General features: G+C 27.5%; 3 protein-coding genes across 4 annotated transcripts; 1 reads left to right on the top strand and 2 right to left on the bottom strand.

Moving 5' to 3' along the window:
- Window positions 1-286: 286 nt before the first annotated feature.
- LOC132924979 (uncharacterized) lies at window positions 287-4695 on the bottom strand. Its single transcript, XM_060989414.1, has 5 exons — window positions 4200-4695; window positions 4133-4137; window positions 3859-4074; window positions 666-730; window positions 287-604 (listed from the first exon to the last, which is right to left on the bottom strand). The coding sequence occupies exons 1-4, from the start codon at window positions 4317-4319 to the stop codon at window positions 712-714; spliced, it is 360 nt and encodes a 119-aa protein (XP_060845397.1). The 5' UTR covers window positions 4320-4695; the 3' UTR covers window positions 287-604; window positions 666-711.
- A 707-nt stretch (window positions 4696-5402) lies between these two features.
- Window positions 5403-11410, bottom strand: LOC132924978 (zinc finger BED domain-containing protein 5-like). Its single transcript, XM_060989413.1, has 5 exons — window positions 11189-11410; window positions 10876-11068; window positions 10562-10788; window positions 8402-8611; window positions 5403-5489 (listed from the first exon to the last, which is right to left on the bottom strand). The coding sequence occupies exons 1-5, from the start codon at window positions 11408-11410 to the stop codon at window positions 5403-5405; spliced, it is 939 nt and encodes a 312-aa protein (XP_060845396.1).
- Window positions 7977-14917, top strand: LOC132927918 (uncharacterized). Of its 2 annotated transcripts, XM_060992488.1 has the most exons (3): window positions 7977-9278; window positions 10564-10771; window positions 13364-14917. In XM_060992488.1, the coding sequence occupies exon 3, from the start codon at window positions 13556-13558 to the stop codon at window positions 14600-14602; it is 1047 nt and encodes a 348-aa protein (XP_060848471.1). In that variant the 5' UTR covers window positions 7977-9278; window positions 10564-10771; window positions 13364-13555; the 3' UTR covers window positions 14603-14917. The 2 variants fall into 2 exon arrangements, with proteins under 2 accessions (XP_060848471.1, XP_060848472.1); XM_060992489.1 differs by lacking the exons at window positions 7977-9278; window positions 10564-10771 and adding an exon at window positions 10911-11026.
- Window positions 14918-15080: the final 163 nt, after the last annotated feature.

Here is a 15080-nt window from a genome sequence, read left to right as displayed (position 1 = left end):
TTGTTAATGTTATTGTTACATTAATACTGTAATAGTTAGGTAACAAAATAATTTATTATGTGGTAAATGTTTCCATACTAGATATATTTATATCTGCCTTTTTTATATAGTTATTGGAATATGTAGAATATTCTATGATTAAAATTTTATTGCTGTTTTTTTTTTTTTTTTTTTTTTTGTGATATTGCTGTAATTTGCAATATATATAATTGTTATCACTGCCATATATTTGTAATATTTGTATATTACATCAATAAGAGTTTCTACTGTTTTTCAGTACAATATATTAATATTTAATTCAACTTTTAACCTTTTATTTATTTAATTTGATAAACACAATACAATAAAATAGGTACAATGAACAATTAAAAATAAACAACATTTTATATAAGAAAACCTAAAGTATATAAAAAAAAAATCTTAAAAACAAAAAACGGCTCTCTTCAAGGCTGCGCATATGATCCCTTTGAACATATCCATCAATACGGTGACCGGTGCTGCACAAAAACATCAAGAGGTCATGGTCTTCATTAAGGCGCTGGACATTTTGTGCAATTATATGGGTGGCAATAACTCGTTTGGATCTTGATATTCCATCTCTAATCTAGTAAATTTACATTATATTTCAAATTAACTAAAATAAGTTTAATGTATTAACTATTTACCCTGAGATTATTTCAAATTTGATTGAACTCAACTGAAAACTGGTTTTCAATGTAAGTTAATTTTCCTGAAACAAAGCATGGCTGATTACTAATGGAAAAACGATAGCAATTTAATATAATATATTATAAAAATTACACCAATAGACTTAATTTAACATCAAATAAACATTGAACTCAAGGGAAAGCAATCAAAAACAGTTAATCGGTTAGGTTGCCCGACGACCTATGATAAGAACGTTTTAAATATCAACCAAATTCAATAACTAGAATAGTTGGAATATTGTACACTAGCGCTTACAAAATGATGTGTACCGATCATGATTTAAGAATAGTAGCCCACCAGCACGGTATTTGAGCTTATAAGCTATAGCCACTATTACATTCAAGCGCTAGTAGTGCATTTTCCAGCTGTTTTTAATAGTGATTTCGGTAGACACTTTATAATAATTCGTCTGGCAACCATACTATCTTAAATCGTGGGTTGGCCGTATATCCCAGATCTTCCAACACACTACTGATTTGAAATGTGGTTATAAATTTTAGTTGTTGGAACACAATAAAAAAATTGTTGTGTATTATATACAATTTTTAATTCATAATTACATGCATACATGATTATTTATTTGCAACAAAAACCTCATTATAAAATAAGTAAGGTGTAATGTAAAAAAATATATGTACTATAATTATTTAAATAAGCTGATACAAGCAAAAAAAGAAAAAACTGTCGATCATAGTATAGGCGTTACAAATAAAATCAAACAACTACAATAGCACACAGAAGCATGCTCTAAAAATATTACTAAGAATATAATAAATAAAGCATCAATTGATTTTAACTAAAATTAATATACACACAAATTTAGTATTTACATACTCATCTCTTAGACACTGTTGAACATATAAACCATGACACGTATAATTACAAACATTTAGGACAAAGATGCAACATAAAGAACACACATCAAACTTTCTCTGACTAACTAAGAAAATCCCATATATTAGGGTGTCGTCCCATTTGCGCTAATAATGTTGAATGAAATGATTCCAAGTAGTTATTCATACGGTAGTCTTCTGCAAAAACACTAATGAACTCTAGACCAACCGGTAAAAACCAATAATAGTCAATATATCCAATTAAAAATTTCTCATATCTTGCTCGATTTCAGGATATTGTTGAACATACTGCATGATGGCCCTGAAACCATCATACATACAGAACAAGGACATAGGGGATGACCTCTAACACTAGGTAGATGTGGCAGTGCAAGAACCATTCTGAAAACACGAGCTGCAACAGGACTTCTCTTGACGAAGTCCAAACCACCATTCATTTTACCATGACAATACCGTACAATTGATTGGGTGTAATTTAATATACATGATAAAAACCTTTTTGGTATACTATAAGGTTAGTTTACATTTAAAGTTAAAAGTTACATTGATAAATAAAATATGTTTGTATTTATTATAATGTTATTAACACATTTAAAAAGTTTAACATGTTAAGCATAAGGCAACCTATCTTAAAAAATACAATAAAAATAATAATAAAAAACATGTTTATATACCAGTCTTTAAAACATTTGTCAATTGTCTAACGTAAGTCATAAAATTAGTACATATATGTATGTATAGTAATAGTAATATTTATAGTAATTATTAACCAAGTCAATGGTATTTATATAATATGATAGGTAATACAATTTAAAATTAAATAAAAGAATTGTATAAATTATTTTTACTGAAATTAATATAATTAATTTCCTTTAAGAAAAAATAATTTTTCAAAAATTTAATCAGATAAATTTCTTCTATAAGTAGTCTTCTATAGTAGGACAATGAATGAACCCAGCAAATGAAAATAACATTTCCACTTTTCACACAGAGATTTGAATTACATTTTACAAATAGTTTTTTTTTATTGTGACATAATTATTTCAAATTGATTGTGACTTATTATTATCATTAAAAAATTGTCGTTATAAACATTTTGTTCTGTGTTATAAATATTATATACAGTCGATTACAGCCAAAGATATATAAACATAAATAATATTATGTTTACAAAAATATGATAATCATTAAATATGTATATTATGTATAATGTAACTTTATTTTAATATAAAGTTACAAGATGTGTAACTGGTTACATGTAACTACGATATGCCTAACCCTGTATATAAGTAGCCAGTAAGTATAACATTTTTTAGGTATACCAATAAATCTATAAATAGACATAAACCTACCAAATTGTAATTTTTTTCACAGTAATACTTGTTATATTATAAATATTGGTATAAATTTAGCAATAAGTGCCAATAACCACCCATTAAAGCTGAACAAATCTACTATAATGATAATATAGGGTTGATTGACAATTGTCCATCAATGATAAGTACTTAACTTATACTTGATGTGTTATATAAAGCATATTATTATACAATATTAAAATGTCCACTTATTCGTTAAATTATTAAAAATATAACTATCAAATAAACATTATTTCATAGAAAATCAACTGTTTTTAATAATCCTAGCAGGGCTAAGAAATTTTATCATACTACAGTTTACTCCCGATTATCCGTGGAATAGGGTGGCAGGACATCCACTGATAAACGAATTCCGCGGATAATCCACAAAATTAAATTTTATAATAAAAATTAAATTGGAAATTGAAATTGAAAATTATTATTACATATGTATTATTAAAAAAGATACACATGTATGTACAATGAATGTAGGTATGTATGTACATGTATAATGAAAAATTAATAAAAATTATAAATTATTTATGTGCAAAAAAATCAGTCACAAGTTGTTGTTTCTTTGTTTGAAAACTCTTCTTTTTAACTTGTGATTGAAGTTTTTTTAATAACATTTTGTCACACAGATTTGTATCGTCTTGTATGACAAATTCACAACCCAATTAAACCTATAATGATTTATAATGGAAAGATACAATACGTATATATTTTTTTGTATACATATAGGTATGTAGACGATTCCATGGAAGACAGTGGATAATCCGCAACGCGGATAATCGAGAGTAAACTGTATATACATATTTGATATATAGTGTATACCTACAAATTCATTAGTAACTCAACTAGGAGAACAAATATATAGATAAGCAAATAATGTTTCAAAAACAAAATAGTTAGTAAAATTAAATATTAGTTCAACAACTTACTGAACAATTGCATTGTTGCAAACAGTCCCAACTGAAACAAACATGTTTTCAGGATCAATGGCCCTTGCACCGGTCGTTTTTCTCAAAAAAGGAACATGCAAATTTATATCAGCAGGTTCATGGTTGTGTCGTTGTCGAATTCTTATCCTATTGTCAATGAGTTCTGCACTCACTGAAGCTGTACAAGGATAAAATTCATAAATACGACTTTTTTGACTTTATCTACGTAAATCCTTGAACCATGATGAACACCTGGAATCACTCTGTAGGTTACTGGTTCTTGATTCAAGACGTTTTCTTCTGGAACTTCTTCAGCTGAATCTTTGTCATCAAGTACCTACTTCTCTTTCTTCATCATCCGTGAATTCATCATTTGGATTGTCCTCATAGGCTACTGGCCTAAAATAATCATGGTCCAACAAATGAACAGGGAGGACGATTTCTTCCTCGATGTTCATCATGTTTTTGAACTATAAAAAAACGCCTTCAAAAGTTAAAAAGCTCAAGTAGAGACAGATACAATATAATCTCAAACACACTAACAATTAGTCAGCGGAATGTGTGAATGACCTATGGTCAAATTTTTAAAGAACGGCGTGCAATAGCACGAAGCCACGGTCTAAGTAGGAGGTATGACCTATGGTCAAAGTTTTAAAGAACGGCGTGCAATAGCACGAACAACAAAAGATTAAAACCCTAAAACGAACGAATAACTTAAACAGCAAACAAGTTGATGCGTAAAAAGAAACGATCAAAATATTCGAAAAAGACGAAACCACGAGTAGAGAGTACCGTCGAGTTCGAGAGCGGTGAAGCAAGTCGATGTTCGTAGTTTCGTTTTCGAACAGACGTATTACGTGATGGTGTGAGTCGTCTGGGTGGGTGCGGTGAGGAACTGGGAAAAACGTCTTGCAAAAACCGCTACAAAATACAACAATAGAATACAACAAAGATGAAAATTATTAAATACATTATTGATGTATTTAAACGTGGGGTGGACTTATGGATACTTAATTCTGGATTGAATGTGAGGTTGGCTTGGTACTTTAGAAGTAATTTACTAAAATTTGGGATTAATTACCAAAAATAGGGCAAAAACAATGTTAAACCAGATTGGTGCTTCACTTACATTTTTACAAATTATTAATTCATCATTGGTTTCAAATTTAAATTAATCTTCACTTCCATATCTACTTAATAGGGCATTAGGACGCATCAAGAGAGGTGTAAAATGAGCAATTGCTCCAGGTGGCAAAACATTGAAGGGCAATAAAAAAATCAATAATACCTATTGTTTTAATTATAATAACATAATATTGAGTCAAATAAATAGTATGTAGTTTTTATACTAGTCAGAAACTCAAAATATCAAAATTATGTAAATACATACCTACCCATTGTGGAATTTTTATTAAAAATTGATTGAGTGTAAGAAAAATGTTAATGGTAAAAAATAATACTAACAGGTTGCTAATTTTCAAATTTCATACATCAATATTACTGAAAAAGGGGAAGCAATTTGCTTCCATACTATACATTGTCCCTTAATATGCATTATACTGTCTAGTGTCTTCTAGTTCTGGCAATGAAACACCATTGTTCAAACACTGAAGTATGTTTGGCTTTTCAAACTTTGATTAAAGTATTAAAATATGCAATAATATTGATTAACGTTCACATTTTAAAATTCTTGAATTTTATTTTAATAATTTATAATGTATAAGTTATTATATTATAATAATAGCATGACTAAATAGACCTATTTAGTCATGAATAATAATATATTAGTATGTATAGAAAAATACATTAGTATGATATGTGCATAATTTAATACAATAAGAAAGTATACTACATAAATATTATAGTTATCATCATTTAATTTGCGAAGAAACTGTCCATTGCAGGTAGTAATCTGCCATTTATAATCATAATATTGGAATAATACCTGTTACAAGTTAAATTTATCTACAATTTATAAGAAATAGAAGTGTTAATAATTATTTAATATACATAGGTACTAAAATAACAATCTAAAAAAGTATTTAAAAAAGAATATGTATATTAGATAACTAATAATCATTTAAGAATTATTTTATTGTTTTTTCTAAACATTATATGTATTAATGGCTAATGCTTGATATAATTTAAAATATATAAATAAATATAATAGTTTCTCACATCAATTTAGGTACTTGTGTAGTTGTAATATATAATTAAACAATTAAAATTAATTTCATGAAAATCTATTTACTAGATTAACACTGAATACTTTATAAAAGTATTTATTGTCTGTAATTTTGTCTTATTATTGGAAAAACTATTGAGAGTTTCAAAAATTACCTCTATTAAGTTTCAAGTAGAATACATTTCTGAACTGTAGAATAGCTGAACAAAAAAATTGGTTAGTGTCTTGAGCTACCAGTCTAAAATATATTTAAATATATATACTTACCTATCAAATTAAATAAAAACAATCAGTAAAAGTAATCTGTGTCTATACAACTATGAACTAGTATTATAATATTGATGACCAATGTATATATTTTTTATTATATTATAACTAACATGTATTACTTCTTGTACTTTTTTAAATTTTTAACGGGTGGCATTGATTTTTAGTAATTCAAATTGTAACATGACTTTGTACAAGGCTGCATATGCTTAAATTTCCAAAGTGAGTAGAATCAAATATAAATACCTTACATTTTTGTTAAATTATAGTGTTTAGTGTAGGAGATATATGAATTATACCATTACACCAATAGTTTTATTTAATACATTTTCAATAAATATGGCTAATTAGTATTATTCGGCACATTTTTCATACTTCAATAAGTGTAAATACTTTCATTAATATTGAAGCTTCACCTAATTCAAAAATTAAAATAATAATACTAGTAATCATAAGTATGTATTCTAGGAAGTAAACAGGCGTAATAGACCTTAGTTAGACCTAAAAATAAGCAATGGGTGCTAAATTTGAACTTGGGGATGTACTAAAGAACCTCCTGTATATGCGCCAATAATGGTTAATAAATTAAGTACTTATAATATAAACTATGATATAAAGTTAAATGAATCAATGAATTAAATTAAAATAATAAATACGATAAAAACCTAACTACATCGATTAAAAGCAACTAAACAGGGTTTTATTTTATAGAAGACAAAATTTCTCAGTATACATTTTTCGAAAAATTACTATTGGTATGAAATCGATTATTTATTTATTTATTATTTTGCTGGAAAACGAAACGGGAATTGGGATTTTATCTACGTTTTGGAGTTTGGCATTAGTGGTATAATTGCAGTTTAGCTACCACGCGATTTTTTCAATTTTTTTTTTCGAAACATATATATTTCAACGAGTTAAGAACAATGATGCAAAAATAAATTTCCGCAAACCGTTATTTTGGAAGTTACAGCCTTACAAAGTTTGCGTTTTTAGTTTTAAACGCATGCGCGCAACGCTGTACCTACTGCATTGCCGCGCGGATTTTTTCAAATGTATACTATACTAATATAAATACTTATGTTACTTTAACTCGCCATCGAGTCTGTAATAACTAATTGGTAATTACCTTGTGACCTACTTGAGGTGGTGTTGCATAGCAAGTCGAGGGATATTTTCGATTTGCGGAGCGGATGAGCGTAGCGACGAGTGCCGCAAAACGTGTGACGTTTTAAAAATGATGGTGCCAAAAATTTATATGAATATATTTGTGTAACAGATATTCCCAGTTACGTGATAACTTATTATTAAATGAATATTAAGACAATATTATGTTAATATTATATTAATATTAAAGACATTAAGATAAAAATTGTAGGTCATTAACTCGTACCTATCTATTATATTATCTATTATATTGTTTCGGTCGGGCTTGAAATCACCGTAATTAGCACTCGGCAGTATGCGGTCTGCATTATTTGTGAAATATGTGTCTTAATCTTTTAAATATTTTTGAACTTTTCTCGTGCAAAACAAACGGGCCCGTTAGTATCGAAGTACTGTAAAAACTTCCAAGAGTGGAATCTAATAAGTAATAATAATACATTAAAGTGTAACGAAGGGCATATTCTTCGTTTATGTCCCATGAATAGTGCTATCGATGGATTTGTATGACGATGTCGAGAAAAAAAAACAAAAGTTCTTCAAGATGCGAATTTTTTCAAACATACTTGTTTTTTTTAAATCTCATCTGTCCCTTTTTCAAATAGTGGCATTTTCTTATTTGTGGCTTAAAAATGTTTCTCTATCTTTTATAATGGAACAAATCTCTATTTCGGAAAATACTGCAGTAGATTGGGCAACTTTTCACAGAGAAGTCATTTTTGACTGTATGATTATACGTCATGAGAAGATTGGTGAGTTTGTAAAATTAAAATTAAAATGATTTAAATATTTTGAATTTTTTATGAGATACATACAAATCCATACCCTTAACTTATGTAATAAACGTAATACAATTTTAAATATTTCAAATATTAACTATAAAAGGTGGAATAGGCAAAACAGTCGAAATTTGGTCGACGTAAATACCATCGTGGCCATCGAGTAGAAGGCCAGTGGATTTTTGGAGGAATTCGCGTGGTAGCTAAACTGCAATTGTTCTGCATTAGGCGCATTAGCTTTTTTTTTGTTCTTATGAAGTTCGCTGTTATCAGTTGTAAAATCGGAAATCTGTACCCGTCCCAATATGAACATGGCAACACTGTCGGACTGTTGCAGCCTTGCAACCGTTACAGAGAACTAAAAGAAAGTGAACAATTACATATAATGTATATCAATAGTTGCGACTTTGCTAGACGCTAGTTAGTAGTTACATTGTTAACAATCGTCCAACATATCAATTGCTATAGGCTATAGGTAATAATCATATTTTATTATTTCACTTTTCACTCTATTTATAATATCGTTTAATATAACAGTTAATCTAATAATCTGTTTATAGTTACTAATATTTCAATTTACTTTTTATTATCTAATTTACTAAAACACGGCGGTCGCGGTGTAAATAATAAATTAAAACTTGTTGATCAAGTAACTGTTGTACAAATTGAACGAATATTTGTCTGGTGATCATCACCGCTGTATCGATGAAATGTACGTGTAACGACATTATAATATATTCGTTACACCAATAGAATTATTAGTTTGTAACGAAAATAGCAGTAACGACCGATCACAATTTGTTATCATTTTTAATTCATTAGCCGTAATTATTGTAAACATCTTAATTAAATATTCACAAACATTAACTTGGACTCATTACCATTCATGATACGTTTGATAAGATTATTTAATATGCATTAAGGATAGAGCCGCGGTAATCAACTTGTAACTCATACAATAACGTTTTATTATCCGAACGAGTCTCAAATATTAATCGGTACAATTGTACTATATTAAGAAATTGGTAAGTACAATTTTTTTTGACTTATTGATTAGTAAATACGAAAATGCTCAAATGATTTCATTTTGGTGTTGTGTTTATTAACCAATTTTAACCATCTTAGGACTTCTCAATTACTATTTTCTAAAGTTTATATAATAGCTCAATAAGACAATAAATGATAAAAATATAATACAAATATTTAATATAATGCATAATTAGCAATGCAATAACATTATCAATGCTGCTGCATATACTCACGTAGATAATACAGCATTTGAGAGGAACATAATGACTTGTTTCGTTTAATAACCAGGGACATATTTGGGAGCAGAAAATGGTATTGAGGAAACCCTAAAAACCTATATTCATACACGTTTCTAATGAAATCACCCCTAAAACCATTTTACATTACTCAAAAAAATTTGTATTTTTATTTATATTTTATATTTAAAAAAAAATTATAATCGCCATTATGATAGTTAAATTTAAATAATTATTATTAATTTTATTGATTACTTTTTTATTGAGTAATAGTGTAAATTAATTATTTTATGTAATGAAATTTAATAATTTGTTCTTTTTGTAATTTTGTGTATATTTTTTTTTTTAATATTCATTAATGTACCTAAAAATATAAAAATATTAGTTGATGGGCATGAAATGCTTGGTTAATTCAGAAAAAAATTTTTTGTCCAGACTTTAGGTAGAAAAATTGATTATTCGTAGATATACTTATTTTTAAATTATAAAATGTATCCAAGCAGTCTTGATCGTTTGGTTTATTGCTGTTCAAGTCAAAACAGTAATACAGCCATTTACCAATTTCTGATTTGTTATTTTTATTATCAGCTGTGAGCCTCTGAATTTTGTGCCATTACTATGATAACGACAACCATCTAATCCAGAGGTATTCAAACTTTTTCATCCCAAGGCTCCTTTGAGTCTTCACAAAATGTTGACGGCTCCCAAATTAAAAATGACAAAAAAATCAATGTTTATATGAATATAATTTATATTTTATACTAATTATTTATTTACTATATTACATATATAAAAAAATTATAAATAAGTAGTTATTGTAAAAAAAAATATAACAAAATATTTTATGTTTAGTCTTAGGAAATATAACTCAACAAAATAACAATAATATTAAATAATCAATATTACTTATTACTAGATTTTTAGTGAGATGGATGCGCTTGCTTATGCTTCATAATATGTTCAAATCGTGGCTCAAGTTTGGAAATAGCTATTCTCATCTCCTTCTCAACGTTCACTTTTGATCGATATTTTGTTTTAATTACAGCTAACGCAGAAAACCCGGTCTCACAGAGGTACAAAGTTGCAAAAGGTGTTAAATTTTTCAAAGCTTTGGTGGCCAATTTGCTGTATTGTAGTTTCAAATGCGTCCAAAATTGTGTTAACGACGATGATCCAAACATGGACTTCATTGTGGAATCTGATGTTACATCGATCCACTGTTCTTGTTCAATAGATGACAAATTTGTTGGAAGGTCAGCACTAAAGGGATCTTTGATCCAATTTTGTTATTGAGTATTTTTTGGAAAATAGTGTTCGAAATGAATTTTGAGGTTAGATAAGTGGTCAATGAACTCACTTTTGACGATCTCATTCAAGTTCATATCATTTTCTTTTAGAAATGTATGAAGCATAGGAAAGCAGTCATTAAAAGTGTTGTCTTCTATTTTAGTCTTCCATACAACTAATTTTCTTTGGAAAGCCGTAATTTTATCAAGAAGCTCAAAAATGTGAGTTTCATTTCCTTGTAACGATTTATTTAATATATTTAGCTTTGAAAAAATATCGGAAAGATATGACAGTTTTTTAAGAAAATCAATGTCTTAAAATTTTTTGTGGTATTCATGGTGGTCTAAAAGAAAAATATGGAGTTCTTTTCTAAGTTCGAATACTCTTGCCACTACATTTCCACGTGAAAGCCATCGAGAATTGCAATAGTAAAGTAAGGAAGTGTGCTCAGCTCCCATATCAACACACATTTGTTCGAAACATCTGGATTTCAACGAACGAATTTTGATGAAGTTAACGATTTTAATAGTTGATTGCAATACCTCATCAAAAGATGGGCTGATAGATTTTGAAGCGAGAGCTTCTCTGTGAATTTTGCAATTCATGTAAATTCAACGTTTCCCAAATGATAATAATAAACGTTTTTCGTAAAAATATTTTATTATTTTAAAATAATTTATATTAAAAATATTTTAAAATATTTATTGGTTTTCAATTATATGACGCGGCTCCCTTCAACAACTCCCATGACGCCCCTGGGAGCCGCGACGCACAGTTTGAATACCTCTGATCTAATCTAATTTTAGGCCATTATAACATATAAGCTTTTCTTAAATCTTTTTCAAAATCAATAACAATTTTATTTGGTTCAAATTCAGTACTAACTTCATTATATAGTTAATTAATCGATTGAAAACATTTTTTATAAGTTATCTTTTAGCAAACAAAATATTATAGGGACATCATAACATTTTTAGTTACCATAAAAATAAAACAACAGTTATAAAACCACCAAAATAGTATGACTAATAGATATAAGTTTATGAATTTTATAAAATACAAATATTAATCCAATTTAAATTATCTCCATTAGGTACCTCTTTTAGAGTAATTATCATAAGTGTAATATGTCAACAATATGTTTCTAGAAGAATTTAAGTACAAGAGTAGCAAAATGTTAACATTTTTAGCATTTTAATTAAGATATTTGTGCTTTAATTATTTTCATTATAAATTATAATTTTTTGCATAATTCTAATTAGAATTCTCTGAATAACATAAAGTAGTTTTATTGGTAGTTCCAATGCATTTTTTAAAGCAGATCTCTGCATAATTAGATCATATTATGTTAATATAGATTGTATTATACTTTGATATATTACTGATTTAAAATATTCCTTAATTCCTTAATATAAAAAAAATATTTTCTGATCCACATTACTACATTTTTAATATGTGATATACATTTTTATGTTGGACAAATATTATTCCTAAATACTTAGTGGAATGTACCCTATTGATATTTATGCAATTTATGTTACAATAATCTACATTTTCACAAAAACTTTGGTTAAGCGCAATTTTAAAATAATTTCTTTTGGAGAATTTACATTAGGCAATGAAAATAGAATAAACTTGGGTTTATTATTATTTAGCAATAAATTATGTTTTGAAAATAATTTATTTTTATTTTTACCTAATTAGACTTTCAGCAAGCCTGGTATTTACATAATAAATAAAGTAGTTTCCAAAAAATGCTGACTATCAACAGAGAATTTTCAAATGAATAATTAAACTCATTTGTTTTACCTCTGTAACTTAGTACTCACTTTCAAATTAACTTAATTATATAATGAGTTCAAGTAATACATTTCTATTATTTTCATCTTGTTGTTTTCTTTGTTAAGTCAATATATGAAAAATTAATATACTAAAGAAAGTGGTTTTTTCATTAAATAGTTATCAAAATTTAATTTGTAAATTATTGTATTTCCATTATCACTGATATACTTTTATGTACATAATTTAAAATTAGAATTCAAATTTGTATAGACGTAATCATTTTATGGGTTTCAAGTTTTAACTATATTATCTTATAATGCAGAATATCAAAAATTATGTTTAATATTAATATTTCAATTTTTTGACTAAACTTATTTTAAATAATTATTATTATCTTAAATTGTGTAATTTTCAATGGGGTATATGGTATATCTCAGCATTTCTCAACCTTTTTAGTCTCGTGACCCCCCAAAAAGGTATAAAATATGCTCAATTATTTGTATCTATATTAAGTATAAATTTGTGTCATATCGTTGGTAAAGCCAAATTTTGAACGAAAGGTTTATTTTGTAAATCGATGTTTTATTATTTTTGACCACCGCGACCTCCAGGTTGAGAAACGCTGGTATATCTAATAAGTCATATTGTACTTGCTGTCTACTTATGCATTTTAACAATTGACAATAATTAAATTTGCTTTAGTTTTTAAGTATATACGCTCATTATGTATTCATTATATTGTATTCAATAATAGTTTTTTTTAAATTTTTTTTCAGATTATACATTTGCTGTGATACTTTAATACATTAAGAGCAGTTAATATGGTGAATATGCAGTTTTTTTAAGTATTTTTTGTGATTAATAATTAGCAAAATTTTGTTGATAATTTATATATCAGACCATTTTATTTTATCTTATATATCTTTAAAATAAATAATTATTAATACAATTATTACTTAAAATATATCATGTTTACACTAATGAAATTGGCATTTCATGCATGCGATGAAAGAAGCAAATACTGGTATAACACTATCCCCAAAAATGTTATCAAAATTGATATTAGAAGTTGTTGTGATGATCTTATTCAAATAACCAAGGGGAAAACAAGTGTAAATAATACAAATACAGTATGTGAAACTGCCTCAACATATGGACATTTAGACTGTTTGATGCTTGCTCATCAGATGCAATTTTCTTGGAACAGTAAGACATGTTCTGCTGCAGCCAGAAATGGGCAATTGGAATGTTTAATGTATGCACATGAAAATGGATGCTCCTGGAATCAATATACATGTTCTTTAGCTGCACTTAATGGACATATAAATTGTTTAAAATATGCACATGAAAACAATTGTCCGTGGAACTCGCAAACAATAGACTGTGCTATAAAAAAAGGATATTTAGAATGTTTAACATATGCTCACGAACATGGATGTCCATGGGGTATACTGTCATGTGCTATGGCAGCTATTAAAGGACATTTGGAGTGTTTAAAATATAGTTTCGAAAACGGATGTAATTGGGACGAAACTACGTGCATGATGTCAGCATATTATGGACATCTTAACTGTTTGCAATATGCGCATGACAATGGTTGCCCATGGGGCCCTATGACCAGTATTTTTGCTGCAAAGTCTGGAAACTTAAAATGTTTGATATATGCTCATGAGAATGGGTGTGCTTGGGATATGGGTACAACTTACAAAGCAGCAGAGGAAGGAAATTTGAATTGTCTGAAGTATGCTCATAAAAATGGATGCCCATGGGATGAGAATATAACCTATATTGCTGCATTTAATGGTAACCTTAAATGCTTAAAATACGCCCATAAACATGGATGCCCATGGGATGAATCAACAAGTTTAGCATGTGTCAAAAATGGATCTTTTAATTGTTTATTATATGCTCGTCGAAACGGATGTCCTCTCAATGGTGTTACACGCAGACTTATTATCAAGAATAAACGGCTAAAAACAAAAACTAAAAAATTGCTTTTAGGTCTGGAAATATGAAATTACTCATTAAGTAGTTTTTGTGTTATTATTGACTGTGGTCAATAATATTAAAAGTATTAGTTATTTTAAATTTGTTTCCCACAACAAAATAGCTAAGACCATTTAATTCTACATAACATTTGACAGTAAAATTGGTTTTGTTAGTTAAAAGTCATAAGCCAGATTTATAACTCTTCTATAAGTATCCAAACTTCAATTTTTTTTTATATAAAAATATTTAATGAATTTAATATGTTTAAGATTGCAAAAATAAATATTTTTAAATTTAAAATAAAATAATTATTGTATTATATTATCAAAAAAGAGTCTAAAAATAATTTAATTAAAATCAAAAAATGTGACGACTGAAATTATTTAATATTCCTAATATGATAAGATACGATTAAGTATAATATTGTATGAATTAAATATTATTTATGTATATTAGTTTAATAGTTATTGTATTGAAAATTATATGTATATAATAATATTATAT

Source organism: Rhopalosiphum padi, chromosome 3, assembly GCF_020882245.1.
Source record: "Rhopalosiphum padi isolate XX-2018 chromosome 3, ASM2088224v1, whole genome shotgun sequence".
In the NCBI taxonomy this organism is placed as follows: domain Eukaryota; kingdom Metazoa; phylum Arthropoda; class Insecta; order Hemiptera; family Aphididae; genus Rhopalosiphum; species Rhopalosiphum padi.
This window is presented reverse-complemented; position numbering and strand designations above follow the sequence as displayed.